At 43.9% G+C, this 27,186-nt stretch overlaps 1 protein-coding gene across 1 annotated transcript; it reads right to left on the bottom strand.

Annotated features, from left to right (window-relative positions):
• Window positions 1–402: 402 nt before the first annotated feature.
• Window positions 403–4,662, bottom strand: LOC106578845 (protein Tob1). Its single transcript, XM_014158051.3, has 2 exons — window positions 4,377–4,662; window positions 403–2,734 (listed from the first exon to the last, which is right to left on the bottom strand). Exon 2 carries the CDS (start codon window positions 2,600–2,602, stop codon window positions 1,349–1,351), a length of 1,254 nt encoding a protein of 417 aa, XP_014013526.2. The 5' UTR covers window positions 2,603–2,734; window positions 4,377–4,662; the 3' UTR covers window positions 403–1,348.
• Between the last annotated feature and the right edge of the window lie 22,524 nt (window positions 4,663–27,186).

The following is a 27,186-nucleotide window of genomic DNA, read 5'->3' as shown; positions in this document are numbered from 1 at the left end:
GCATGGACTTTGGCTTGGTGTATTATCTTAACCTGCCCTTTGGGCACAAGACTATAAACATGACGTGTATATAGTTCTACACTTTCACAGCTTGCTTCTTTATCCATCCAGGGTCAAGGATTGCCCAACAGCCAAGGTTGTTCATTCAGAAGGTGGATGTGCATTGATCAGTCTTACTGATGGCCTATTATAATGAAATGCATCAACACTATCCCCGGAATAGTGAGGAGTCAGGCCTTGTCTTGGTCCTAAATTAATTGTCTATTCCTGTCATAAAAGCCCCATTACTTTCCAATACATCACATACCAAATGTAGTTATAGTAATGAGTTCAGATTCTGGGCCTAACAAATGCAAGCATGCTGCCTGTCCTTATCAAGAATTCCAATGTCCACAAATCATGTTTTGACTGTAGTTTAATTTATTAAAAAGACCAGGGTGCAAATATAAAAAAAAGAAAATGTAAAAAGAAAAACATAATTTAAGCATTTTTAATACAAAACAATAAACTATTCCAGTCCCTCTTGACATTTAAGACACGGACTCAAAATACTTTGTTATACCGTATTTTTTATCAAGTATTACACAATGTAGGTACAAAATTAAAATGTATACAATTTACATTTTTGTACATATAGCAAAATCTTTTAACTCTTAAGAGAAAATACAACTCTTGTTGTACATGAAATTCCACCACGGAGGAATACTCTGTACGCAATCTTTAGAATATGTGATGGAGTTTAAAGACAATTCTTTACCTGAAAAAAATAAAAATACTACTACAAAAAAAAGAAATACAACGACAAGCTGCTGCAGCCATCACTGGAGTAGTAAAAAGATATAAATGCACTGCCATGTCATAGAAACAATATATACTCTGATATCTTAAACTCTGTACTAAATTAAATTATACAAGTAGAAAAAGACAAAGTAACCCCATTTAGTAGTGCAAAGTCATACAAATCCACCATGTCCTAACACATGTAAAACACTGTAAGAGGACAAACATTTTTTAATTTTTTTTTATCCATGTTAATGGAGTATTTTTGTATTTCGAACATTGTACAAAAATATATTTGTGCTCGGTTGGCAAAAAATTTAAAGAAAAAGAGAAACAACTATGCATGTTGAATTTAAGTAATCAAGCTTGGACGTGTTCGTACATCAACATTTTTGTAAAAAAAACTAACTCAATAGGGCAGAGAAAAAGCACCCTTGGACACATGCTGCTTCCCTAACTAGATAGAAAGCTCCTCAAGAGGTTCCTTGAAAGTCCAGTTCTTCTTAATGTTTCCCTTCAAGCTACCGTTGTCATTAAGAAATAACATATTCACGTCCTAGTGTCAGGTTTAGTTGGCCATGACCGACTGGAATTGCTGCTTGGAATACTGCATGTTGCTGAGGTTGAAGTTCAGCCCATCATTGAGGGACTTGTTGTTGAGATCTCCGTAGGCCGTAAACACGTCAAAGGCATTGTTGTACTGCAGCGGGCTGAGGCTGAGAGAGCCTTCACTGGGGAACACGCCACCGGAGCTCCCCTGGCCCTGGAGGCTGGGGAACACGCCACCGGAGCTCCCCTGGCCCTGGAGGCTGGGGAACACGCCACCGGAGCTCCCCTGGCCCTGGAGGCTGGGGAACACGCCACCGGAGCTCCCCTGGCCCTGGAGGCTGGGGAACACGCCACCGGAGCTCCCCTGGCCCTGGAGGCTGGGGAACACGCCACCGGAGCTCCCCTGGCCCTGGAGGCTGGGGAACACGCCACCGGAGCTCCCCTGGCCCTGGAGGCTGGGGAACACGCCACCGGAGCTCCCCTGGCCCTGGAGGCTGGGGAACACAAACTCCTTAGCATTAGGAGAGAGTGCAGAGGCATTCTGCTGCTGGCCCAGGCCGTACAGAGAGTACATAGAGGTGGAAGCGGCTTTCTGCTTCATTAGGGTGTTCACATTCAGCCCCAGGTCGTTGGTTGGAGAGGTGCGGGCCACCTTGTTGCCGTTACCATTGTTGTTGTTGTTGCGGCCGGAGATCTTCATCTTGGTGGAGCCAAACTTGGTGGCGGCGAAGGTGGCGGTGGTGAAGGTTATAGGATAGGTGGAGCGCGGCATGAAGGAGGGGCTAATGGCCGCAGATTGCCCGAAGGGGGGTGAAGGAGAGCTGGACTCAGAAGAGGTCCCGATAGAGTCACTGATGGGCATGAAGACCTGGGCCTCTGGGTTGAAGCTGTTCTTGATCTCCTTGTCCAACTCGGACCCATTGTTATCATCCACATACAGCACCTTGACCGGCCCCTTCTCGCCAAGCTGGTAGGACACCTCGAAGGGGTCAATCCACACACTAAGGTCCTGAGGGAGATTATCCCGGACGTCGTCCAAGTCCAGGCCACTCTCCTTGGCTGCCTGCTCCACCACAGGGTCCACCTTCTCCCCTACGTGGAGGCACCTGTACCCAGAGCCCTTGTATGGCTTATCCGTGTACCAGTGGCCCTCGTACTTCTTCTTCAGCTGCCTCTCGAGCTCCTCCCCGAAGATGTTCACACGCCGTCTGGGGAGTTTGTTGTATAAATAGGAAATAATAAAGTTAAGTGCTACTTGGATTTCAAGCTGCATAGCTGCTTCCCGGTTATTACGTGGGTATTCCTAAGCGTTGCAGTGATAAGCAGTTTGGGCCAAACAGAGGGACAGAGTAAGTGGTAGTTGCTGAAACGATATCCTTCCGTCCACAGGATAAGGTTCCTAAGCCTGGAAGAAGAGGAGAGAAATTAACAAAAACATGATAACAATGCTATATGGCTAATTATAAACCGGGTAGTTTGGGTCCTGGATGCTGACTGGCTGAAACAGCACTTCAGCCATGTAAATATCAGACAATATACCACTGGTATGATGCAAAACTACCTGTTTACTGTTCTTTATATGTTGGTAACCAGTTTATAATAGCAATAAGTCACCTCAGGGGTTTGTGGCATATGGCCAATATACCATGGCTAAGGACTGTATACAGGCGCTCTGCATCATGCATAAGAACAGCCCTTAGGCGTGGTATAAATGGCCATATACCACACCCCCTTGGGCATTATTGCTAAACCTACCATCCCATAGTACAAAACTGTACGTATAAGTAATATGATCAATGTATGCACGCATGACGACAGCAAGTCGCTTTGGATAAAAACATCTGCTAAATAGAATATGTTATCATGATATTAAATAATCTGTTTAGCTCACCGTTGTAAAGATGTTGGCTTCATAAGCCTGATTGCATTTACAGTATAGTACTAAATGTGCTCTGCCATTCACTTCCCAGTACAGTGCATTGCTGTGTCCACCAGGCGTACAATATCACTAGCTTTAAATAAGGCCTAAACATACGGACTCACAGAGTAAGCGCTGTGGGTTCCCTAGCAGTCTTCTAGTATTAGTGACAGCTAAAAGCAAGCCTAGTTGACCTCTGGATAGTGGTGGCTCATCGCGTTTTTAACGCAATTAAAGTAACAATGTAATTAGCCAATGATATGAGACATTGTATGCTCACCTGATATAGAATATTTTTGCGCGATGACACTCACGTCCCTAATTCATTTGATATGATGAGATGAAAGAATCATGTTGTCTAGTGATGGTAACAGAAGAAACCGTGTCCGTGAACCAACACTGGCTAGAGAATAATGTATTGTTAGAGAGCAGCTGGTGAGCTGAACTAGCAAAGAAAAGCCTTGTTGTTACATAATCCTCATTGAATTTATTTTCACGGTCACAGATGCCTTTCTCTTTTAGAAACGACGGTTAACATTAGCTAGCTATATATGAGATGATACGAATGATCAAACGTCCAATCCAAATCCAACAGCTTGCCTCGCTTCAATTGAATCCATCAATCAATAATGTAGCTAACGTTAGCTAGCTACGCACCCAGGATGTGAAGGAAATGTTGTACTCTAAACAGCAGCTATGTTTACGTTAAGGTATAGTTTTAACCTGTTAATTAATGAAAGCTCATCGGATGTGTAATTTAACGTTAGAACATTCGGGGCAAGCCAACAGTCTCCTATCCTTCACTGTCATTCAATGACCAACAAGCTAACCAAAAAGCTGTTTCTGGTTGTTAGCTCAAAATAGTTTAAATTTAACTTTCTAGCTAGCTGGCTAGATATCCCCTCGTCAACTATATTAACTAGCTAGTTAACGTTATTACTACTAATTAGCTGTACTAGCTAGCTAACGTTAGCCAACCTAACGTTATACCCAACCCAAACAAGACGGAGAAAGCGATTATATCATAAGTTAGCTTGTCTCTAGGGATTTGAACAGCAATATAGCTTACTAACTAGCTACCTCGCTAACGACTTATATTGAAATAGCTAATGAAGAGAATTATACTTACATGTAGGTAGCTAACGTTAGTCACATATAAATTCACAGCAGGTCGTTGCACTGGACAGCTTCGATGACGAATGACTAACGTTAGTTAGTTACTGTAGCAAAACAACGTTGTCAATACGCTTTTCAGCTAACTAAATGGAGACGGTTAGCTACTTCCTTGTTGAACAAATTGTTCTGCTGCAGTATGACTATATATTATTCCAGTCATGTTATGTGGACGTATATTTGTGTTTTGTCTGGAAGTTTTTACAACTGCGCTTTAAAGTTCGGATTGTCTTGTTTATATAGGTAGTACTCCGCCACGGACACAAAATAGGCGGTGATGAGGTGCTCAGAGATCGAGCCTAAATAGCGGTTTTCCATTGGCCAAACTCGGAGTTCGTCATTCGTGAACTACTTCATCTTGCATTCCGATTGGCTGTTTAGCAAGTCAGTCAATAGCAAGGGTTTATTTACGGTAGTGGTTAGCGTTTCATGTGTATTGGGACCACAAGTATCATAATGTTGAAGGTTGTTGAGATAGCTACTGAACATTAATGTATGTACTTTGACAGTAGTAAAAAAATTCCACTCAATTTCATAGCAAAGAAATGGACTCTTAAAACCAGTGCGATATAGTGTCTCAAATATATGAGACAATGATTTGTTGTAGTTGCTCTGATTATGCCCAAAGATTATGCCAGTGTGATTATTTCGGAAGTGCAATGATCATTGTGAGACAACGTGCAAAAAATGTTGTGGAGAGGGAGAAGTAGTGCACAGGCAGTTTGGCGGAAGGACAAATGTCACCGGGTAGGGTTGTGCTCTATTCCGTTAGGTACTTGGGACATTGGCTGTACAGTCTACAGTTTGCCGATTACATTTTGATATGCTTTAGCTTGACGTTACAGGGTTATTCTGACCATGCTCTCCTAAACATTAGGAGTACAAGAGAGAAATTGATATATTGAAATGAATGGACATTAGAGTTAAAAAGGTTATGCATATTGGGTCCTTGCTTAGAAAATAGGATATTACGTGTAAGTGTTACGTTTTATAGTAGGGCAAAGTTCCCTAGGTTACAGGTTCCTATGATGAAACTTTTAGGTCATGGTCTGTGGGACCATGTGAGTGACTGGTTTTGTTACACAATGGTCAAGCTCTTTCTGTTTGTGTCCTAGTACAGCAACTGTGTAAAGCTCAAAGACGTCCACTATGGATTTGTTTTGTATTACTTTTACTGTTGAAAGCCAGTATAAATATAGTAAAGTATACACTATTGGGTAAAACAAAATCAGTTTTGAGCAAAATAGGGCTTTTTGACACAACTGCAAACTTCAAGGTGTAGAGCATTCAAAGAGTTGGTATCATGGGGATTTGTGATGTCATCGGCCTCCCCCTTGCTTGAGGAACAATAGAGGAGCGTTAGAGAACAAAAGAGGAACGGTGATCAGAGCACGTGGTCCGTCCAGTTCAAGTGTTCAGCAGTCTGATTGGTTGTAGATATAAACAGGCTCAGAGGAAAAAGATTCTATCAGACCTCATGCTCCGATACCATCTGCACGACAATAAGGGAGAGAACATCTCATGGCTGGGGTGTGTGGGGTCCTTGATGATGATACCGTGGGACTTCCTCAGACACTGTTTCGAGTAGATGTCCTGGATGGGTGGGAGCACGGTCCCAGTGATGTACTGGGCTTTCTTCACCACCCGCTGGAGGGCCTTCTGGTCGTGGATGTAGCAATTTCCGTACCAGGCCGTGATGCAACCGGTCAGAACGCTCTCGATGGTGCATCGGAAGTATTTGGAGAGGCGGCATGCCAAATTTGTTCAGCCGCCTTAGGAAGTAGAGACGCTGTTGCGCCATCTTGACAAGAGTGGTGGTGTTGTTGGTTCATGTCTAGTCCTCCGTGATGTGGACGCTGAGGAACTTAAAACTGATGACTCTCTCTACTGCAGTCCCGTTGATTTGGATTGGGTCATGTTCCCTCCTCTGCTTCCTGAAGTCATGAAACCACAATGCCAGTTTTTTCAAAAATTCATTACAGTTTAAAATGTTCCACAAGTTCAAATTCAATCCATCATTAATTTAAAATTCCAAATAATAAACAATTAAAACAATAAGTAATCAATTCAAAGTAAGCAAACCAAAAGGTCATTCAATCAAACATTTTTTTTTAAAGAAACAAAAGCAATCAATCAATCCAAAAAAGCAATCAGAAAAATCTGTCAGCCAATTCAGTCAGTCAGTCCACAATGTATGTGTCTTTGTGGTGGGGTTTGTGCTGGCAGTTGCTGAAAAGCGGTGACAGTTGTGGTTGGTCAGTGCTGTGTCTGGGACCAGGAAAACCTAGGTTGGTACTGTAGAGGGGAGGAAGGACAACCTGAGGAGCAAGCAGACACACAAGGGAGCCCAGAAGTCAATGGTGGCACTTCCCTGTTGTCTGCTCTCTCCAGGTGAAGGTGTGATCTTTGGTCCCTCCTCTGTGCCTCTTCTGGTATTCTGGTGCTGGGTCTGGGGCTGGAACCGAGACTGGTGTTGGATCTGCAAAAGGGAGGAAGAACGACCTGAGGAGCAAGCAAACACCTGGAAGCACAAGACCCGGAGGTCAGTGATGGTACTCTCCTGTGGCCTCTTCGCTCCGGGCGTAGGTCTAGAGCTTTGGTCCTTCCTCCGTGCCTTCTGGTGTGGTGATGAATGGTTCCTGCTTCTGGTCTGGTTCTGTGAGAGGGATAAGAGTAGGGGGAAGAAGGGGGGAAGAGATGGAGAGGGAGCAGGTGTGTGGGGGTGGTGGAGGGTATGTCCATTGGCCTGGGCTGGTGTTGGAGGAGAAGCGATGTGACGGCAAGGCTGGACGCCAGAGGCTGGAAGACAGAGGGAGCAAACAGTGCCCAGATCCACCTGGGGAAAGCTCTCTCTAGGTACCACATGCCATCTATAGATGGATTATGTAGTGGGGAGGCCACCTTGAACACCCATCTGGGGAAAATCTTTCTCTTCGGAGTGTGTTTTCAGGGTCATGATGATGGGTTATTGGGGGGGGGGAGTTCAGGTCTGATTGATTCATTGCATATTTGGATGAGGGCCTCTAGCGGGTCATTTCTGTTGAGTGGTTCTTGACGTGCCTCCCCACTGACTGCCTGTTGAAACCCTGTACTGTACTGTCTTGGTGATGGAATGGGGGATGCTGGGAGGGGGGAAGGTGGTTCAGAGGGTCTGAGGGGTCTGGACTGAGGCTGGCTGGCATCAGGTTTTGGGTTCTGGGGTGGTCTTCTGGTCTGGTCTCTTGTTGTTCTGTTGTTTGTCTGGTCTTGTCCATTTGGAAATGTTTGTCCAGTTTGGGTCGTCATCTAAGAACTGGAGTTGTGTAAGCTCTCTCAAAACCGGCTCCCATTTGACCAGGGGTTTGGAAGGGGTGGAGGTGGTAAGGAAGGGATTTGTTGGGGATGCAAAGGTGGAGGTGCCGGCGTTGGGGGAGGGCTGTTTCTGAGACATCTTGGGTTGTGCCTGTAGAAAGGGCTGTGTCTTTGATGTTATTGTCTGGTGGAGAGGGTGAAGGGGGTTGGGATTTTGGTTGGTGGCCTTGGCCCTTGCCCTGCCGGCATAGGAACTGCGGCAGGTTCTGAAGAAATGGCCCCCTTTCCCACACAGGTTGCAGGGGCGTGTGGAGGTACAGTCTGAGGTGGGGTGGTTGTCTATACAGACCTTGCAGATGATGGCTGTGCAGGCAACGGCCAGATGGCCCAGTTGTTTGAAGTTTCTGCACAGGTACATAGTATTTTATTTATTTATTTAACCTTTATTTAACTTTAAGAAGTCAGAACTTCTTAGGGCTAGGCGTCCTGCCAGCGGGACACCTGTCGACAACTTCCGGTGAAATTGGAGGGCGCGCAATTCAAATAAATAATCATAAAAATGATGGATATTAAATATTTAGGTGCATACAAGTGTCTTATATCGGTTAAAAGCTTAAAGTCTTGTTCATCTAACTGAATTGTCCGATTTACAATAGGGTTTACAGCAAAGCATGCCATGCGATTGTTTGAGGACGGCGTCCCACATCAAAATATTTTTCAACCAGCACAGGCTTCATAAAATCACAAATAGCGATTAAATATTCACTTACTTTTTGAAAATAGTCCTCTGATTTGCAATCCAAAGCGTTCCAGCTACAACATCAATGGACGTTTTGTTAGATAAAATCCTTCTTTATATCCCAAAAAGTCTGTTTGGTTGGCGCCATCGATTTGAGTAATCCACTCGTTCAACATGCAGAGAAATGAATCCAAAAAGCTACTGCTAAACTTTGTTAAAACAAGTCAAAATAAGTTTCTATTTAATCCTCAGGTACCCTAAAATGTAATTAAACTATAATATTTCATACGGAAAGAAGTATGTCCAATAGGAAACCAAAAGTAGCAAATGTCCTCTTCATCATGCACACAGACTGATTTCCAACTCTGACTCCCACTACCAAAACTCCAAATTCTTCCTCGTTTTGGAAGAAACAAGCCTGAAACCTTGAACAAAGACTGTTGACATCTAGTGGAAGCCATAGGAATTGCAATCTGGGAGCTGGAATTGCATATGCCCCATAGCTTTCCATTGTAAGAGCATGGGATCTTAAAAAACAAAGTTCCGGTTGGTTTTTCTTTGGATTTTCTCCTACCATATCAATTGTGTTATAGTCTCATACATTATTTTAACATTTCTACAAACTTCAAATTTCTTTCTATCCAATGGTACCAATTATATGCATATCCTGGCTTCTGGGCCTGAGTAACAGGCAGTTTACTTTGGGCATGTCAGTCAGGCGGAAATTGAGAAAAAAGGACCCTAGCCTGAAGAAGTTGAAAAATAAAATCTTATTTACAATGACGGCCTACCAAAAGGCAAAAGGCCTGCGGGGACGGACGCTGGGATTAAAAATAAAGTTAAATTATGGGACAAAACACACATCACGACAAGAGACGCCACAACAGTACATAAAGAGAGACCTAAGACAACACATAGCATAGCAGCAACATATGACAACCCAGCATGGTAACAACACAAAATGACAACAACATGGTAGCAACACAACATGGCAGCAGCACAACATGGTAACAGCACAAAACATGGTACAAACATTATTGGGCACAGACAACAGCACAAAGGGCAAGAAGGTAGAGACAACAATACATCACACAAAGCAGCCACAATTGTCAGTAAGTGTCCATGATTGAGTCTTTGAATGAAGAGATTGAGATAAAACTGTTCAGTTTGAGTGTTTGTTGCAGCTCGTTCCAGTCGCTAGGTGCAGAAAACTGAAAAGAGGGGCGACCCAGGGATGTGTGTGCTTTGGGGATCTTTAACAGAATGTGACTGGCAGAACGGGTGTTGTATGTGGAGGATGAGGGCTGCAGTAGGGATCTCAGATAGGGGGGAGTGAGGCCTAAGAGGGTTTTATAAATAAGCATCAGCCATTGAGTCTTGCGACAGGTATACAGAGATGACCAGTTTACAGAGGAGTATAGAGTGCAGTGATGTGTACTATAAGGAGCATTGGTGGCAAATCTGATGGCCGAATAGTAAAGAACATCTAGCCACTCACGAGCGCCCTTACCTGCCGATCTATAAATTACATCTCTGTAATCTAGCATGGGTAGGATGGTAATCTGAATCAGGGTTAGTTTGGCAGCTGGAGTGAAAGATGAGCGATTACGGTAGAGGAAACCAAGTCTAGATTTAACCTTAGCCTGCAGCTTTGATATGTGCTGAGAGAAGGACAGTGTACCATCTAGCCATACTCCCAAGTACTTGTATGAGGTGACTACCTCAAGCTCTAAACCCTCAGAGGTAGTAATAACACCGGTGGGGAGAGGGGCATTCTTCTTACCAAACCACATGACCTTTGATTTGGAGATGTTCAGAACAAGGTTAAGGGCAGAAAAGGTTGTAGTAGTAGACGGAGCCTCTGTTGTTTCCCAGCTTGATGGTGCTGGGGAGATGTTGGACTTCGCCCACTCCGGTTAGGTCCAGTCTTAACATTACTAGCCATTTTCATGCCCCAGTCCAGACGTTGTCTTCATCCAGAACACTCCTAGCCGCTGACTTGAGGGTGGTGAACCTGCTTAACCAAACTTGTATTTCGTAGTTGTGAAACTGTACTGTAACTACCTTGAATTTTTCCGTAAAGGGGTTATGCTCAAAGTTTGTTAAACAGGGCTGAATCTTAGCCGTTTATGAATTTTAACCAAAACTGTTCTAGTGTGGGTTCTTGAAACTGGCTACGAATGATTGCTGTGGCCTTGGGGGTTTCACCAGTCAGTTCAAGTCAGATGGCACAAATCCCTCCTCCCTATAGGCTGACTCATTATTGTTGGTTATCAGGCCTAAAACTGTGGCCTCGTCTGCAAACGTTATGATGGAGTTGCTGTCGTGCAAAGCCATGCAGTCGTGGGTGAACATGGAGTACAAAAGAGGACTGAGGACACACCCCTGGGGGTGCCCTGTGTTAAGAGTCAGTGTGGAGAAGGTGTTGTTGCCAATACTCACAGCCTGTGGTCTGCCGATCAGGAAGTCCAGGATCCAGTTGCAGAGGATGGTGTCCAGACCCAGGGCTCTGAGCTTAGTGATGACCTTGGAGGGAACAATAGTGTTGAATGCTGAACTGTAGTCAATGAACAGCATTCTCACATCCGGGTTTCTCTTGTCCAGATGTGTTACGGCCGTGTAATTAGCGATGGAAATGGCATCTTCCATGGATCTGTTGGAGCGGTTGGCAAATTGGAGTGGGTCCAGTGTGCCTGGCATGCTGACCTTGATGTGGGCCATGATCAGCCACTCAAAGCACATAATGATGACCGAGGTGAGCGTGACTGGGTGAATGTTATACCTGGACCATCTTTTGAGATCTCTCTCTCTCTCTCCCTCCCTCCTAGTCCTAAGTTGTTTGACGTCACAGCCCTCTCTTACCTAACATGAACTCTAGAGCACAATAAAAACAACACCGTATTAATTAACTATACAGCTGGGGCAATGGGGGTTCAGGGGAGGGGAACAGATTAGAAACAGAATAGTACAGTGGGGGAAAAAAGTATTTGATCCCCTGCTGATTTTGTACGTTTGCCCACTGACAAAGAAATGATCAGTCTATAATTTTAATGGTAGGTTTATTTGAACAGTGAGAGACAGAATAACAACAAAAAAATCCAGAAAAATGCATCTCAAAATGTTATAAATTGATTTGCATTTTAATGAGGGAAATAAGTATTTGACCCCTCTGGAAAACATGACTTAGTACTTGGTGGCAAAACCCTTGTTGGCAATCACAGAGGTCAGACATTTCTTGTAGTTGGCTACCAGGTTTGCACACATCTCAGGAGGGATTTTGTCCCACTCCTCTTTGCAGATCTTCTCCAAGTCATTAAGGTTTCGAGGCTGACGTTTGGCAACTCGAACCTTCAGCTCCCTCCACAGATTTTCTATGGGATTAAGGTCTGGAGACTGGCTAGGCCACTCCAAGACCTTAATGTGCTTCTTCTTGAGCCACTCCTTTGTTGCCTTGGCCGGTTGTGTTTTGGGTCATTGTCATGCTGGAATACCCATCCACGACTCATTTTCAATGCCCTGGCTGAGGGAAGGAGGTTCTCACCCAAGATTTGACGTTACATGGCCCCGTCCATCGTCCCTTTGATGCGATGAAGTTGTCCTGTCCCCTTAGCAGAAAAACACCCCCAAAGCATAATGTTTCCACCTCCATATTTGATGGTGGGGATGGTGTTCTTGGGGTCATAGGCAGCATTCCTCCTCCTCCAAACACGGCGACTTGAGTTGATGCCAAAGAGCTCCATTTTGGTCTCATCTGACCACAACACTTTCACCCAGTTGTCCTCTGAATCATTCAGATGTTCATTGGCAAACTTCAGACGCGCATGTATATGTGCTTTCTTGAGCAGGGGGACCTTGCGGGCGCTGCAGGATTTCAGTCCTTCACGGCGTAGTGTGTTACCAATTTTTTTCTTGGTGACTATGGTCCCAGCTGCCTTGAGATCATTGACAGGATCCTCCCGTGTAGTTCTGGGCTGATTCCTCACCGTTCTCATGATCATTGCAACTCCACGAGGTGAGCTCTTGCATGGAGCCCCAGGCCGAGGGAGATTGACAGTTCTTTTGTGTTTCTTCCATTTGCGAATAATCGCACCAACTGTTGTCACCTTCTCACCAAGCTGCTTGGCGATGGTCATGTAGCCCATTCCAGCCTTGTGTAGCTCTACAATCTTGTCCCTGACATCCTTGGAGAGCTCTTTGGTCTTGGCCATGGTGGAGAGTTTGGAATCTGATTGATTGATTTCTTCTTTGGACAGGTGTCTTTTATACAGGTAACAAACTGAGATTAGGAGCACTTCCTTTAAGAGTGTGCTCCTAATCTCAGCTCGTTACGTGTATAAAAGACACCTGGGAGCCAGAAATCTTTCTGATTGAGAGGGGGTCAAATAATTATTTCCCTCATTAAAATGCCAATCAACTTCTAACATTTTTGACATGCGTTTTTTCTGGATTTTTTTGTTGTTATTCTGTCTCTCACTGTTCAAATAAACCTACCATTAAAATTATAGACTGATAATTTATTTGTCAGTGGGCAAATGTACAAAATCAGCAGGGGATCAAATACTTTTTCCCTCACTGTATATCCTGCCCCAAATACCCAGGCAAGAGGAGTTTCATAAATATGTTTCATAAATGATTGATTTGTTCAGTCTGAAATATTGTCCAACTCAGGGGATGGACGTTAATGCAGTGCATTCTGGGAAAAGCGGAATGCAGTGATGCAATACAATATTATAATTGATTATAGTATGATTGACATCCATTTATAGAAGAGTGTCTGTTTTTCAGCAGCCTCAGGCAACTCTCTCTCTCTCCCTCCTTCTCTCTCTCTCTCTCCTTCCCTCCCTCCCTCCCTCCCTCCCTCTCTCCAGATTGGGCCTCTGTAGGGGTGAGAGATGAGTCCCAGCAGGGAGGATCCTGTGTGATGGAGCCATAAAAACACTACAGGAGCCATTGGACACAGACCAAGACATGGCTGCATTCAGGTTGTGAGTTAACCAAATCAAGCAATCTGTATGCTATGAATTACAGTATATAACATATACTCGTTAGCAGACGCTGTCATCCAAAGCAATTTACAGTCACGTGTGCATAGATTTTCCATATGGGTGGCCCTAAGCGGCAATCGAACCCTCTACCCTTGGCATGGCAATCGCCATGCTCTACCTGCTAAGCCACACAGGGCCACAGTGAAAAAGGGCAGGTTGAATATTAGTACATACCACAAATGCCATATCTTATTTGGTTGTTATTCCCACAACACGGCAGCATTCAGGCAGTGAGATGACCAAACACTGCAAAATGGCGTTCTTTAACAGAGCATGGAAAATCCATCTGCATACACTGTGGCTGTATTATTTGGTTGTTACTTGGTTGTTATTTCCACAACATGGTGGAGTGTGTTAAAAATGTATGAAGATTATTTCCCCCCCACTGGTTTAATAGCATTCAGACTTGCCAGGTTTCTCGCTGGGTCCTGCCTCTTGTCATAGAGAGCTCACCAAAGGGCCCCACTGTTTTTTGTTGTTGTTGTGGTGAGGTTCTCCTAGTTGTGTTTTTGAAAGTGCACATATCGATAAAGTGTTACTCTCTTAATTTGCACTAGCCATGGACTTTAAAATGCGAAAGACTAATAGTGTAAATGTGGCTAATGAAAAGAACATAGTCAACTTCATACAATGAGGTAAACCTACACCTCCTTCCTCTGGGGGTAAAAACGTCTTCCTTTTTAGTTGTATGTGTGTGTGTGTGTGTGTGTGTGTGTGTGTGTGTGTGTGGTGTGTGTGTGTGTGTGTGTGTGTGTGTGTGAACGTGTTTAACTATTTTTGTGGGGACCAGAAGTCCCTGCTAAGAAGTAGGAATGTCATTAAATATGTTAATACCTGTTAATACCTTCCCAGCTCGACTGCACACACAGCACTGTTAATACCTGCACAGCTCAACTCTACTGAATACAGGCATGCTTTGAAGAGGTTTGAGCAGTGGGCTCAGGGAAAAGAGTGGAAATATCTTTCAGGCTAAATAAGCTAACACTAAAATGTTGATATACAGTACAAGCATGGGAGCTGGGACTGGGAACCAGAGGTGTTCATGGATTTGGACAGTACAACCGTCTAGTTATCATAACTATGTATGTAAAGTCTGGGCGGCAGGTAGCCTACTGGTTAGAGCGTTGGACCAGTAATTGAAAGGTTGCAGGATCGAATCCCTGAGCTGACAAGGTAAAAATGTGTCGCTCTGCCCCTGAACAAGGCAGTTAACCCCCTGGTAGGCTGTCATTGTAAATAAGAAATTCTTCTTACCTGACTTGCCTAGTTAAATTAAGGTCAAGTCTTTGGTACTGAGCCTTATATAATGCCTGATATAAGTAAGGTCCATGTCTGAATGTCTTAACGGTGTTGACAGACTAGCTCCTATGAAAATGACTGTGGAGGTTGTTCTATTTTAACTATCAGTGGGATCTCCTCTCCCATTTCAATGCCATTCTGTTCCAGATAGTGCTGGGTTTCATTTCAGGGATTATGTTCAGCAGGCTATCATGAATCTGTCAACTAGTCAGCCAGCCAGTCATATTAAGCTAAATGGCATCAATGTGGCACAGACACAAAATGTGACACTTCTGTCATCCTATTTCTCGCCACAATACTCTTGATCAGAGCCATATAGCCTAGAGCCTTCAGACACAACGCTGGACCTCAAAGCCAGTTCCACTGCATTTTTCCAATGTTCATCTCTAATCAGGGACTGATTTAGACCTGGAACACCAGGTCGGGGAAATTTAATCTCAGATGGAACTGAAAACCAGTAGTCTCCGGAGCTCGTAGGGAACAAGTTGAATACACCTGTCCTATACTGGCCTAGAACTATATACAGTAGAAAAAACACAAAGCTCTTGGCTAACTCATACAGCTCTTGGCTAATGCACACAGCTCTTGGCTAACTCACACAGCTCTTGGCTAACGCACACAGCTCTTGGCTAACTCACACAGCTCTTGGCTAACCAGGTAGGCTAGTTGAGAACAAGTTCTCATTTACAACTGCGACCTGGCCAAGATAAATCAAAGCAGTGCGACACAAACAACAACACAGAGTTACACATGGAATAAACCAAACATACAGTCAATAACACAATAGAGAAAAAGTCTATATACAGTGTATGCAAATGAGGTAAGATAAGGGAGGTAGGCAATAAATAGGCCATAGTGGTGAAATAATTACAGTTTAGCAATTAAACACTGGAGTGATAGATGTAAAAAAGATGAATGTACAAGTAGAGATACTGGGGTGCAAAGGAGCAAAAATAAATAAATTTAAAAAAATAACAGTATGGGGATGAGGAAGTTGGATGGGCTATTTACAGGTGCAGTGATCTGTGAGCTGCTCTGACAGCTGGTGCTTAAAGTTAGTGAGGGAGATATGGGTCTCCAGCTTCAGTGATTTTTACAATTCATTACAGTCATTGGCAGCAGAGAACTGGAAGAAAAGGCGGCCAAAGGATGAATTGGCTTTGGGGGTGACCAGTGAAATATACCTGCTGGAGCGTGCTCTACGGGTGGATGCTGCTATGGTGACTAGTGAGCTGAGATAAGGCGGGGCTTTACAAGCAAAGACTTATAGATGACCTGGAGCCAGTGGGTTTGGCGACGAAAATAAAGCGAGGGCCAGCCAACGAGAGCATACAGGTCGCAGTGGTGGGTAGTATATGGGGCTTTGGTGACAAAACGGATGGCACTGCATCCAATTTGATGAGTAGAGTGTTGGAGGCTATTTTGTAAATGACATCGCCGAAGTCAAGGATCGGCAGGATAGTCAGTTTTACGAGGGAGGGTTTGGCAGCACGAGTGAAGGATGCTTTGTTGCGAAATAGGAAGACGTTTCTAGATTTAATTTTGGACTGGAGATGCTTAATGTGAGTCTGGAAGGAGAGTTTACAGTCTAACCAGACACCTAGGTATTTGTAGTTGTCCACATATTCTAAGTCGTTACCCATCGCGCCACAAAAGCCGCGGCCCTTACAGAGCAAGGGGAACAACTACTTCAAGGTCTCAGAGCGAGTGACGTCACCGATTGAAACGCTATTAGCGCGCACCACCGCTAACTAGCTAGCCATTTCACATCGGTTACAATCACCCCCCTTTTAACCTCCTCCTTTTCCACAGCAACCAGTGATCCGGGTCACGGCACCAATGTAACAGTATAGCTTCCATCCCTCTCCTCGCCCCTACCTGGGCTCGAACCAGGGACCCTCTGCACACATCAACAACTGACACCCATGAAGCATCGCTACCTATCGCGCCACAAAAGCTGCGGCCCTTGCAGAACAAGGGGAACAACTTGTTCAAGGTCTCAGAGCGAGTGATGTCACCGATTGAAACGCTATTAGCACGCACAACCGCTAACTAGCTAGCCATTTCACATCGGTTACATATGCATTTAGTTTTACTTGCATTTAAGAGCAGTTGGAGGCCACGGAAGGAGAGTTGTATGGCACTGAAGCTCGTCTGGAGGTTAGTTAACACAGTGTCCAAAGAAGGGCCAGATGTATACAGAATGGTGTCATCTGTGTAGAGGTGGATCAGAGAATCACCAGCAGCAAGAGCGACATCATTGATGTATACAGAGAAAAGAGTCGGCCCGAGAATTGAACCCTGTGGCACCCCCATAGAGACTGCCAGAGGTCCAGACAACAGGCCCTCCGATTTGACACACTGAACTCTGTCTGAGAAGTAGTTGGTAAACCAGGCGAGGCAGTCATTGGAGAAACAAAGGCTGTTGAGTCTGCCGATAAGAATGTGGTGATTGACAGAGTCGAAAGCCTTGGCCAGGTCGATGAATACAGCTGCACAGTATTGTCTCTTATCGATGGTGGTTATGATATCATTTAGGACCTTGAGCGTGGCTGTGGTGAACCCACAGCCACGCTCGTGACCAGCTTGGAAACCAGACTGCATAGCGGAGAAGGTACGGTGGGATTCGAAATGGTCGGTGATCTGTTTGTTCACTTGGCTTTCGAAGACTTTAGAAAGGCAGGGCAGGATGGATATAGGTCTATAACAGTTTGGGTCTAGAGTGTCTCCCCCTTTGAAGAGGGGGATGACCGCGGCAGCTTTCCAATGTTTGGGGATCTCAGACGATACGAAAGAGATGTTGAACAGGCTGGTAATAGGGGTTGCAACAATTTCAGCTGATCATTTTAGAAAGAGAGGGTCCAGATTGTCTAGACCTGCTGATTTGAAGGGGTCCAGATTTTGCAGCTCTCTCAGAACATCAGCTATCTGGATTTGGGTGAAGGAGAAATGGGGTGGGGGGGGGGGGGGATCTTGGCTACACTGTAAAAAAAATACTGTAAATTACTGGCAGCACAATAGCGAGTAGGTTACTGTAAATTTACAGTAAATGACTAGCAGCACAGAAGCCAGTAAATTGCTGTAGATTTACAGGACCTTTACTGTATCACAAATGTAGAGCATATTACTGGAACACCTGACTACAGTAACAAGCTGTATTTCTAGAATTTACAGTGCATTACTGGAAGCACAGTTACATATTTACCGTGCAGGCAGCTAGTGCCAACAATGGGCAGTATTTCTGTTGAATGCATTTGATATAGGTATTTCAGTACTTTCAATACCTACTTTGTAATTTGTATATCACTGGCCTGAACTACAATTCATGTAGTCTATTTTGTAAAAGTTGAAGTAGAATACATGTGTTCTGTACTGTCTAATATAATATATCCCCCTTAACTTCAACCTTCTCAGTAACAGTAACAATCTTTTTCCTTGCTATGGCTGTGGTATATGCTTGTTTACCTTAGTTTAATACATTGACATTAAGTCACTCTGGATAAGAGTGTCTGCTAAACGACCAAAATGTAAATGTAAAAATGAACACTTGAAATGCACTGTGGGTGTTATTCTAATGAGCTACGCCCCCAAACAAGGCCAAGTCATGGCAAGTAAAATGTTTCTGTAACTGTTACTAGGGATGTTGCTGTAGTTAAGGATGCGTTGGTCTTCAACATATCCTGTATTTGTAACAAGATACTTAAAAAAAATATGTTAATGAGACAAAGATTATTTTGCAGCTCACAACATTTTCTCACAATGCACCATAATTCACAGTATGCTGCTGTAAATATACAGCAAAGCAGATAATACAGTACTCTATAGAATTACAGTAGCTAACTGTGAAAGGTTTTGCTGTAAATTTACAGTGTAGGCCTCAAATAACACGCTATGGACCAAGTTTGTGTGTGTGTGTGTGTGTGTGTGTGTGTGTGTGTGTGTGTGTGTGTGTGTGTGTGTGTGTGTGTGTGTGTGTGTGTGTGTGTGTGTGTGTGTGTGTGTGTGTGTGTGTGTGTGTGTGTGTGTGTGATGTGTGTGTGTGTGTGTTTGTTTTCCTGCTACAGACACACAGACAGACTACACTTACACATGATATAAAGCATGTGCTTTCACAGTCAGATCGACTTTGAGAAATTCAATTCCACTCAGCATTGGACAGCTAGTGGTTGTGGATGGAATGGGTTTTGGAGTGAGGGCCATCCATTGCTCTCAGTGGGGATGATGTGTCACATTACCATGAATAGTGAATGGAGTCTGATACAGTGGGCTCTGAGTCTCTGGCAGTGTGATTGGTATTTCTGTCCTCCTCTTTTTCTTCCCTCGCTCCTTTATCTCTCATTTTGACTCTGACCTTCCATTGCTTGCACACTCATTTTGGAGTCCTTAACCTAAACACATTTTCTGTCTCCTCTCCTTGCCTCGCTTCTCCTCTCTTCTCTTCTCCTCCTCTTCTCTTCTTCTCATCTCCTCTCCTCTTTTGTCCTCTCCTCTTTTTTCCTCTCGTCTTCTCTTCTCCTCCTCCCTCTCCTCTCTTCTCTTCTCTTCTCTTCTCCTCTCTCTCTCTCTCCTCCCCGCCTCTCCTCTCTTCTCCTCTATACTCCTCTCTACTCCTCTCTTCTCCTCTACTCTCCTCTCCTCTCTTCTCTTCTCCTTGCCTCTCTTCTCTTCTTCTTGCCTCTCTTCTCCTTGCCTCTCTTCTCCTCTCCTCTCTTCTCCTCTCCTCTCTTCGCCTCTCCTCCCTTCTCTCCTCTCCTCTCTTCTCCTCTCCTCTCTTCTCCTTGCCTCTCCTCTCCTCTCTTCTCCTTGCCTCTCTTCTCCTCTCCTCTCTTCTCCTCTCCTCTCCTCCCTTCTCTCCTCTCTTCTCTTCTCCTCTCCTCTCCTCTCCTCTATTCTCCTCTCCTCTATTCTCCTCTCCTCTCTTCGCCTCTCCTCCCTTCTCTCCTCTCCTTGGGTATCAAATCAATTTCTGGGAAGTGAGGACGGCACTGAGCTCTCAAAAAGAGTCTAACTAATTCATAGCTGGGGAATAAATGGATGTTTCTCAGCTTTCTCTGCTTCATATATTAAGACTCCATATGACCATGTGATACACAACACAAGTACAAACAGAGAAAGACAGAATGATCGCTTCACATCTAGATGTGTTTTTCTTTACGTTTCTGACTGCTACTCCTTCAATTGAGAAGCCTCACATCTCTTCTGGACAGGGGATGGGGGTCCTAGAAGTGACATTGCTCTTTGCCTGGGAACAAAATGCTATTTTTTGACAAACTGGGTACTTTCAGCCAAGACTGAATCCATCATTAAAATAACGTCTGGATTCAATCCATATCGCATAAGTATCTCAGAAGATCTGCGTTATAGCTCGATTTAAATGTAAAGGCGATGTTCCCGTGTTCGCGGAGACCACATTCACGTTAAGCTCTGCATATGTCGGCTCAATCGGAAATTGCCTTTACATTTTAACACTGATCGTCCGCGATAGCGGATTGAATCCAACCCTAAATTACCCAGTGATGAATAAATGGGTTAATGTATGAATTGTTCTTACGGGATAGAAATGTTCATTCTATTCAGTATAATTATGTAACGCATGTAACCGCTGCATCTGTGTATCACACAATACACACAAACAAACACACACACATACACACACACACACACACACACACACGCACTGAACAACAACAACGTCATGTCCCCCCCTTAGTTACGGCGTCGTAACGCCACCTCCTGTGAACGGAATTCAAAGGTCCACACTTGGCCACAGTAAAGCCCAGCTGTGTCAATCCTGCTGTGTTCCAAAGTGTTGAGAAATATGGTGTGTGTGTGTGTGTGTGTGTGTGTGTGTGTGTGTGTGTGTGTGTGTGTGTGTGTGTGTGTGTGTGTGTGTGGTGTGGTGTGTGTGTGTGTGTGTGTGTGTGTGTGTGGGGGGGGGCTGCTGCCTAGTGGGGAAGGAAGCCTCAGTCAAAGAGTACACACACACATGACCGCACTAACACATACAGACACACACACAGAAAGGGAATTTCCTACTGTGTGGATATTGATGTAATACAATTAGTAGTAATGATGACCTCCCTGCACTACTAAGTGCACTGTGGCGACCAAGCTTGCTTTATTTATTTATTATTTTAGGGGGTAGATCAGCTTTAATATTGCAGATAGATTGAAGCTTCCATCAATGTAATTGTCTTCATTATTTCCAATCCCCCATATATTTTTTTGTAAATATATACAATGCATTCGGAAACTATTCAGACCCCTTCCCTTTTTTCACATTTTGTTATGTTACAGCCTTATTTTGAAACATAAGTAAAATAAATAAAAATTTATTTATTTATTAAATAAAATTAATGCCTTATCAATCTACACACAATACCCCATAATGACAAAGCAAAAAGAGGTGTTTAGAAATGTTTGCAATTTTATTAAAAATAAAAACAGAAATATTTTATTTACAGAAGTATTCAGACCCTTTGCTTTGAGACTCGAAATTGAGCTCAGGTACATCCTGTTTCCATTAATCATCCCTAAGATTTTGATTGGAGTCCATCTGTGGTAAATTCAAATGATTGAACATGGTGTGGAAAGGAACACACCTGTCTATATAAGGTCCCACAGTTGACAGTGCATGTCAGAGCAAAAACCAAGCCATGAGGTCGAAGGAATTGTCCGTAGAGCTCCAAGACAGGATTGTGTCAATGCACAGATCTGGGGAAGGGTACCAAAACATTTCTGCAGCATTGAAGATCGTCAAGAACACAGTGGCCTCCATCATTCTTAAATGGAAGAAGTTTGGAACCACCAAGACTCTTCCTAGAGCTGACCGCCCGGCCAAACTGAGCAATCAGGGGAGAAGGGCCTTGGTCAGGGAGGTGACCAAGAACCCGATGGTCACTCTGACAGAGCTCCAGAGTTCCTCTGTGGAGATGGTAGAACCTTCCAGAAGGACAACCATCTCTGCAGCATTCAACCAATCAGGCCTTATGATAGAGTGGCCAGACAGAAGCCACTCCTCAGTAAAAGGCACATGACAGACCGCTTGGAGTTTGCCAAAAACACCTAAAGGACTCTCAGAACATGAGAAACAAGATTCTCTGGTCTGATGAAACCAAGATTGAACTCTTTGGCCTGAATGCCAGGTATCACGTCTGGAGGAAACCTGGTACCATCCCTACGGTGAAGCATGGTGGTGGCAGCAACATGCTGTGGGGATGTTTTTCAGATGCAGGGACTGGGAAACTATTCAGGATCGAGGGAAATATAAACTGATCGAATCATTTATGAAAACCTTCTCCAGGGCACTCAGGACCTCAGACTGGGGCGAAGGTTCACCTTCCAACAGGACAACGACCATAAGCACATAGCCAACACAATGCAGGAGTGGCTTCGCGACAAGTCTCTGAATGTCCTTGAGTAGCCCAGCCAGAGCCCGGACTTGAACCCAATCAAACATCTCTGGAGAGACCTGAAAATTGCTCCCCAACCTGACAGAGCTTGAGAGGATCTGCAGAGAAGAATGGGAGAAACTCCACAAATACAGGTATGCCAAGCTTGTAGCGTCATACCCAAGAAAAATCAAGGCTGCAATCGCTGTTAAAGGTGATTCAACAAAGTACTGACTAAGGGGTCTGAATATTTATGTAAATTTGACATTTCAGTAGTTTTTTTTTAACACATTTTCAAATTTTTCTAAAAACCTGTTTTTGCTTTGTCATTATGGGGTACCGTGTGTAGATTGATGAGGGAAAAAAACTATTTTATAAATTTTATAATAAGGCTGTAACGTAACAAAATGTGGAAAAAGTGAAGGGGTCTGAATACTTTCCGTATATATATATATATATATATATATAATTTACATTAATTCAATTTAAACAAACAGTCATGGTCCCCTGCAGGTTTTGTTTAGTTCCAGGTTGGTTCAAAGGACGTCCCCAAGGACGTTTTTAGGACGTTCTTAGAACGTTGTATCATGATACCCTGGAGGTTTTTGTCTAGTTGCGGTGAAAATGTGGTAAATCTACAAAAAGTTCCTGTATTTTTACAGAGAAATTAAAGCATTTTTGTTAAAGGACAGTAGGCTGCTGACTTGTGACTCAACCGCACTTGGGATTGGAACTTACACTCTCGTGGTTGTTGTTAGCTACCGGAAGTTCCTGCTGCACCACCAGGTCTGTGGACATAATGGAGAAAAAAGTTGCAGTAATAATAAAATAAATATATACAACAACTTGAAGGCGTTATTTCGATAAAAGGACAGTATGCTGCTGTATTCTGATATCAATTACTGTAAAATCTTATACTGTGACCACAATTGGGACTCAGCCTTAAATGGAATCTGAACTCATAATCGATTGGTCACTAGTAACTTGAAACTTCCTGCTACAGTGCAGCTACATCACCAGATCTTTGAGCTTGAAAGATATACGGCCACAGACTTATTGGCTAGAATCCATTTCCGCACTATGCTAAAAGATTCCCAGAATCAAATAAATAATTATCCAATTATCAGCGTTAAACTAGCAGTGCTCAAGGACACTTGACGTAGAGTATACATCAATTCATTGGAGATTTGAACTTGCTTAATATAGTTTTGAAGTGCATCGATGTTTCTGCAGTGCCACCACGTTCATATTTACTACTTGGAACACATTAACACACTCTCAAACATGAAGGTTATGGTTAGGGTACACTACAGTGTTGTTGCCTGGGGTTCAAAAAGGTCAAAGGTAAACTTCACAGGTACACAAATTAACTCAAATGGTGTAGTAGTGATGTGAAACCGAGGCTTTCTGAACAAATTGTGCCAAAAAACGGGTTAATTACTCAGAGCTTCATTAGCTGTTCACATTAGTGACATCTGCTGGTCAGCAATAAATAGCAGCGTGTGATTATCAGAGAGATGTTGGGGTTTTTCACTACAGTTTTTGTCAGAACTCCGTGACACAGCGATAAGTCGTTGGGTTTAATATCCTATAATCAGTTGGAATACCAGGTTCGCATCTTACATCATGCTTCCCTTTGTTGATTTCGATATTACTATAAAAAAAAATGGAATCTATGGCATTATTTAGGATGCTTAAGACAGAAGTTTTTACTAAATAAAACAAATTATTTGAACAACAGTGCAGAAAGTGTAGTTTCACATAATAAAATGTTTAAAAAATGTTTTTTACCTTCATTTAATTAGGGAAGTCAGTTAAGAACAAATTCTTATTTTCAATGACGGCCTAGGAACAGCAGTTAGCCTTGTTAACAATGGCGGTTCTAGACCATTTCAACTGGAGGGGCCAAGCTGGGGCCAGTTGTACTGTTAGAGGGGCCAGTTACATTAGACGTTATTGTTGTCATTTGAAACTGTCTGTACAAAATCCTAACTATATTTCTACGTAGTGTCAAGTAGAGGTCGGTGTTTTGTAAGCAGCTTGGAATCAAAGAAAACACCGGAACCCACAACGAAATCAGTGGGATCTCGCATTTTGCATTAAAAAAAAGCACGTGATCAAACAAAGCTTTAATGACGTATTTCTGATAAAGTACAGAAATACACGCATCGGCACACATCTTTGACGTTAGCTGCTTAGTGATTTCGACGCATGCCTCAGAGCTACGGTATCAAACATATCACTACCTTGTAGGTATAATTATAGATCACCTGTACTCCACACACAGAGACGCATACAAAGCTCTCCCTTCGCCCTCCATTTGGTAAATCTGACCAGAATTCTATCCTCCTGATTCCTGTGTACAAGCAAAAATTAAAGCAGGAAGCACCAGTGACTCGGTCTATAAAAAAGTGGTAAAATGAAGCAGATGCAAAACTACAGGACTGTTTTTGTAACACTGACTGGAACATGTTCCGGGATTCTTCCGATGGCATTGAGGAGTACACCACATCAGTCACTGGTTCCATCAATAAGTGCATCGAGGAAGTCGTCTCCACAGTGACTGTACGTACCCCAAGCAGAAACCATGGATATCAGGCAACATACGCACTGAGCTAAAGGGTAGAGCTGCCGCTTTCAAGGTGCGGGACTCTAACCCAGAAGCTTATAAGAAATCCTGCTATGCCCTGCGACAAACCATCAAACAGGCAAAGTGCCAATACAGGGCTAAGATTGAATCGTACTACACCGGCTCCGACACTCGTCTTATGTGGCAGGGCTTGCAAACTATTAAAGACTACAAAGGGAAGCACAGCCGCGAGCTGCCCAGTGACACAAGCCTACCAGACGAGCTAAATCACCTCTATGCTCGCTTCGAGGCAAGCAACACTGAGGCATGCATGAGAGCATCAGCTGTTCCAGATGACTGTGTGATCATGCTCTCCGTAGTCGGCGTGAGTAAGACCTTTAAACAGGTCAACATTCACAAGGCCGCGGGGCCAGACAGATTACCAGGACGTGCTCCAGGCATGTGCTGACCAACTGGCAGGTGTCTTCACTGACATTTTTAACAAGACCCTGATTGAGTTTGTAATACCAACATGTTTCAAGCAGACCACCATAGTCCCTGTGCTCAAGAACACTAAGGCAACCTGACTAATTGACTACAGACCCGTAGAACTCACGTCCGTAGCCATGAAGTGCTTTGAAAGGCTGGTAATGGCTCACATCAACACCATTATCCCAGAAACCCTAGACCCGCTCCAATTTGCATACCGCCCAAACAGATCCACAGATGATGCAATCACTATTGCACTCCACACTGACAAAAGGAACACCTATGTGAGAATGCTATTAATTGACTACAGCTCAGCGTTCAACACCATAGTACCCTCAAAGCTCATCACTAAGCTAAGGATCCTGGGACTAAACACCTCCCTCTGCAACTGGATCCTGAACTTCCTGACGGGCCGCGCCCAGGTGGTGAGGGTAGGTAGCAACACATCCGCCACACTGATCGTCAACACTTGAGCCCCTAAGGGGTGCGTGCTCAGTCCCCTCGTGTACTCCCTGTTCACCCACGACTGCATGGCCAGGCATGACTACAGCACCATCATTAAGTTTGCAGGTGACACAACAGTGGTAGGCCTGATCACCGACAGCCTATAAGGAGGAGGTCAGAGACCTGGCCAGGTGGTGCCAGAATAACAACCTCTCCCTCAACGTAATCACAACAGAGGAGATGATTTGTGGACTACAGGAAAAGGAGGACCGAGCACACCCCCATTCTCATCGATGGGGCTGTAGCGGAGCAGGTTGAGAGCTTCAAGTTCCGTGGTGTCCACATCACCAACAAACTACAATGGTCCAAACACACCAAGACCGTCGTGAAGAGGGCACGACAAAGCCTAAGGAAAATAAAAATATTTGGCATGGGTCCTCAGATCCTCAAAAGGTTCTCCAGCTGCAACATTGAGAGCATCCTGACTGGTTGCATCACTGCCTGGTATGGCAACTGCTCGGCCTCAGACCACAAGGCACTACAAAGGGTAGTGCGTATGGCCCAGTACATCACTGGGGCTAAGGCGGTGTCAGAGGAAGGCCCTAAAAATTGTCAAAGACCCCAGCCACCCCAGTCATAGACTGTTCTCTCTACTACCGCATGGCAAGCGGTACCGGAGCGCTAGGACCAAAAGGCTTCTCAACAGCTTTTACCCCCAAGCCATAAGACTCCTGAACAGGTAATCAAATGGCTACCCGGACTATTTGCATTGTCCCCAACCCCCTCTTTTACACTATTGCTACTCTCTGTTTATCATATATGCATAGTCACTTTAACCATACCTACATGTACTTACTACCTCAATTAGCCCGACTAACTGCATATAGCCTCGCTACTGTCCTTTTTCACTGTCTTTTTTACTGTTGTTTTTATTTCTTTACTTATCTATTGTTCACATGATACCTATTTTTTACTTAAAAATTGCACTGTTGGTTAGGGCCTGTAAGTAAGCGTTTCACTATAAGGTCTACCTACACCTGTTGTTTTCGGCGCACGTGACAATTAAACTTTGATTTGATAATGGGACATTTTTCTACCCAACATTTTGAATGTAATTTAAGATCATCACTACGCTTTGATAGGTGGTGCTCATTAGCATATTTGGGGGCAGGGTTAAATATATGTCTATTTTTACCAAATCAAAATCAAATCAAATGTATTTATATAGCCCTTCGTACATCAGCTGATATCTCAAAGTGCTGTACAGAAACCCAGCCTAAAACCCCAAACAGCAAGCAAAGCATGTGAAAGAAGCACGGTGGCTAGGAAAAACTCCCTAGGAAAAACTCCCTAGAAAGGCCAAAAACCTAGGAAGAAACCTAGAGAGGAACCAGGCTATGAGGGGTGGCCAGTCCTCTTCTGGCTGTGCAGGGTGGATATTATAACAGAACATGGTCAAGATGTTAAAATGTTCATAAATGACCAGCATGGTCAAATAA

This window comes from Salmo salar, chromosome 19, assembly GCF_965601325.2.
Source record: "Salmo salar chromosome 19, fSalSal1, whole genome shotgun sequence".
Lineage (NCBI taxonomy): Eukaryota > Metazoa > Chordata > Actinopteri > Salmoniformes > Salmonidae > Salmo > Salmo salar.
This window is presented reverse-complemented; position numbering and strand designations above follow the sequence as displayed.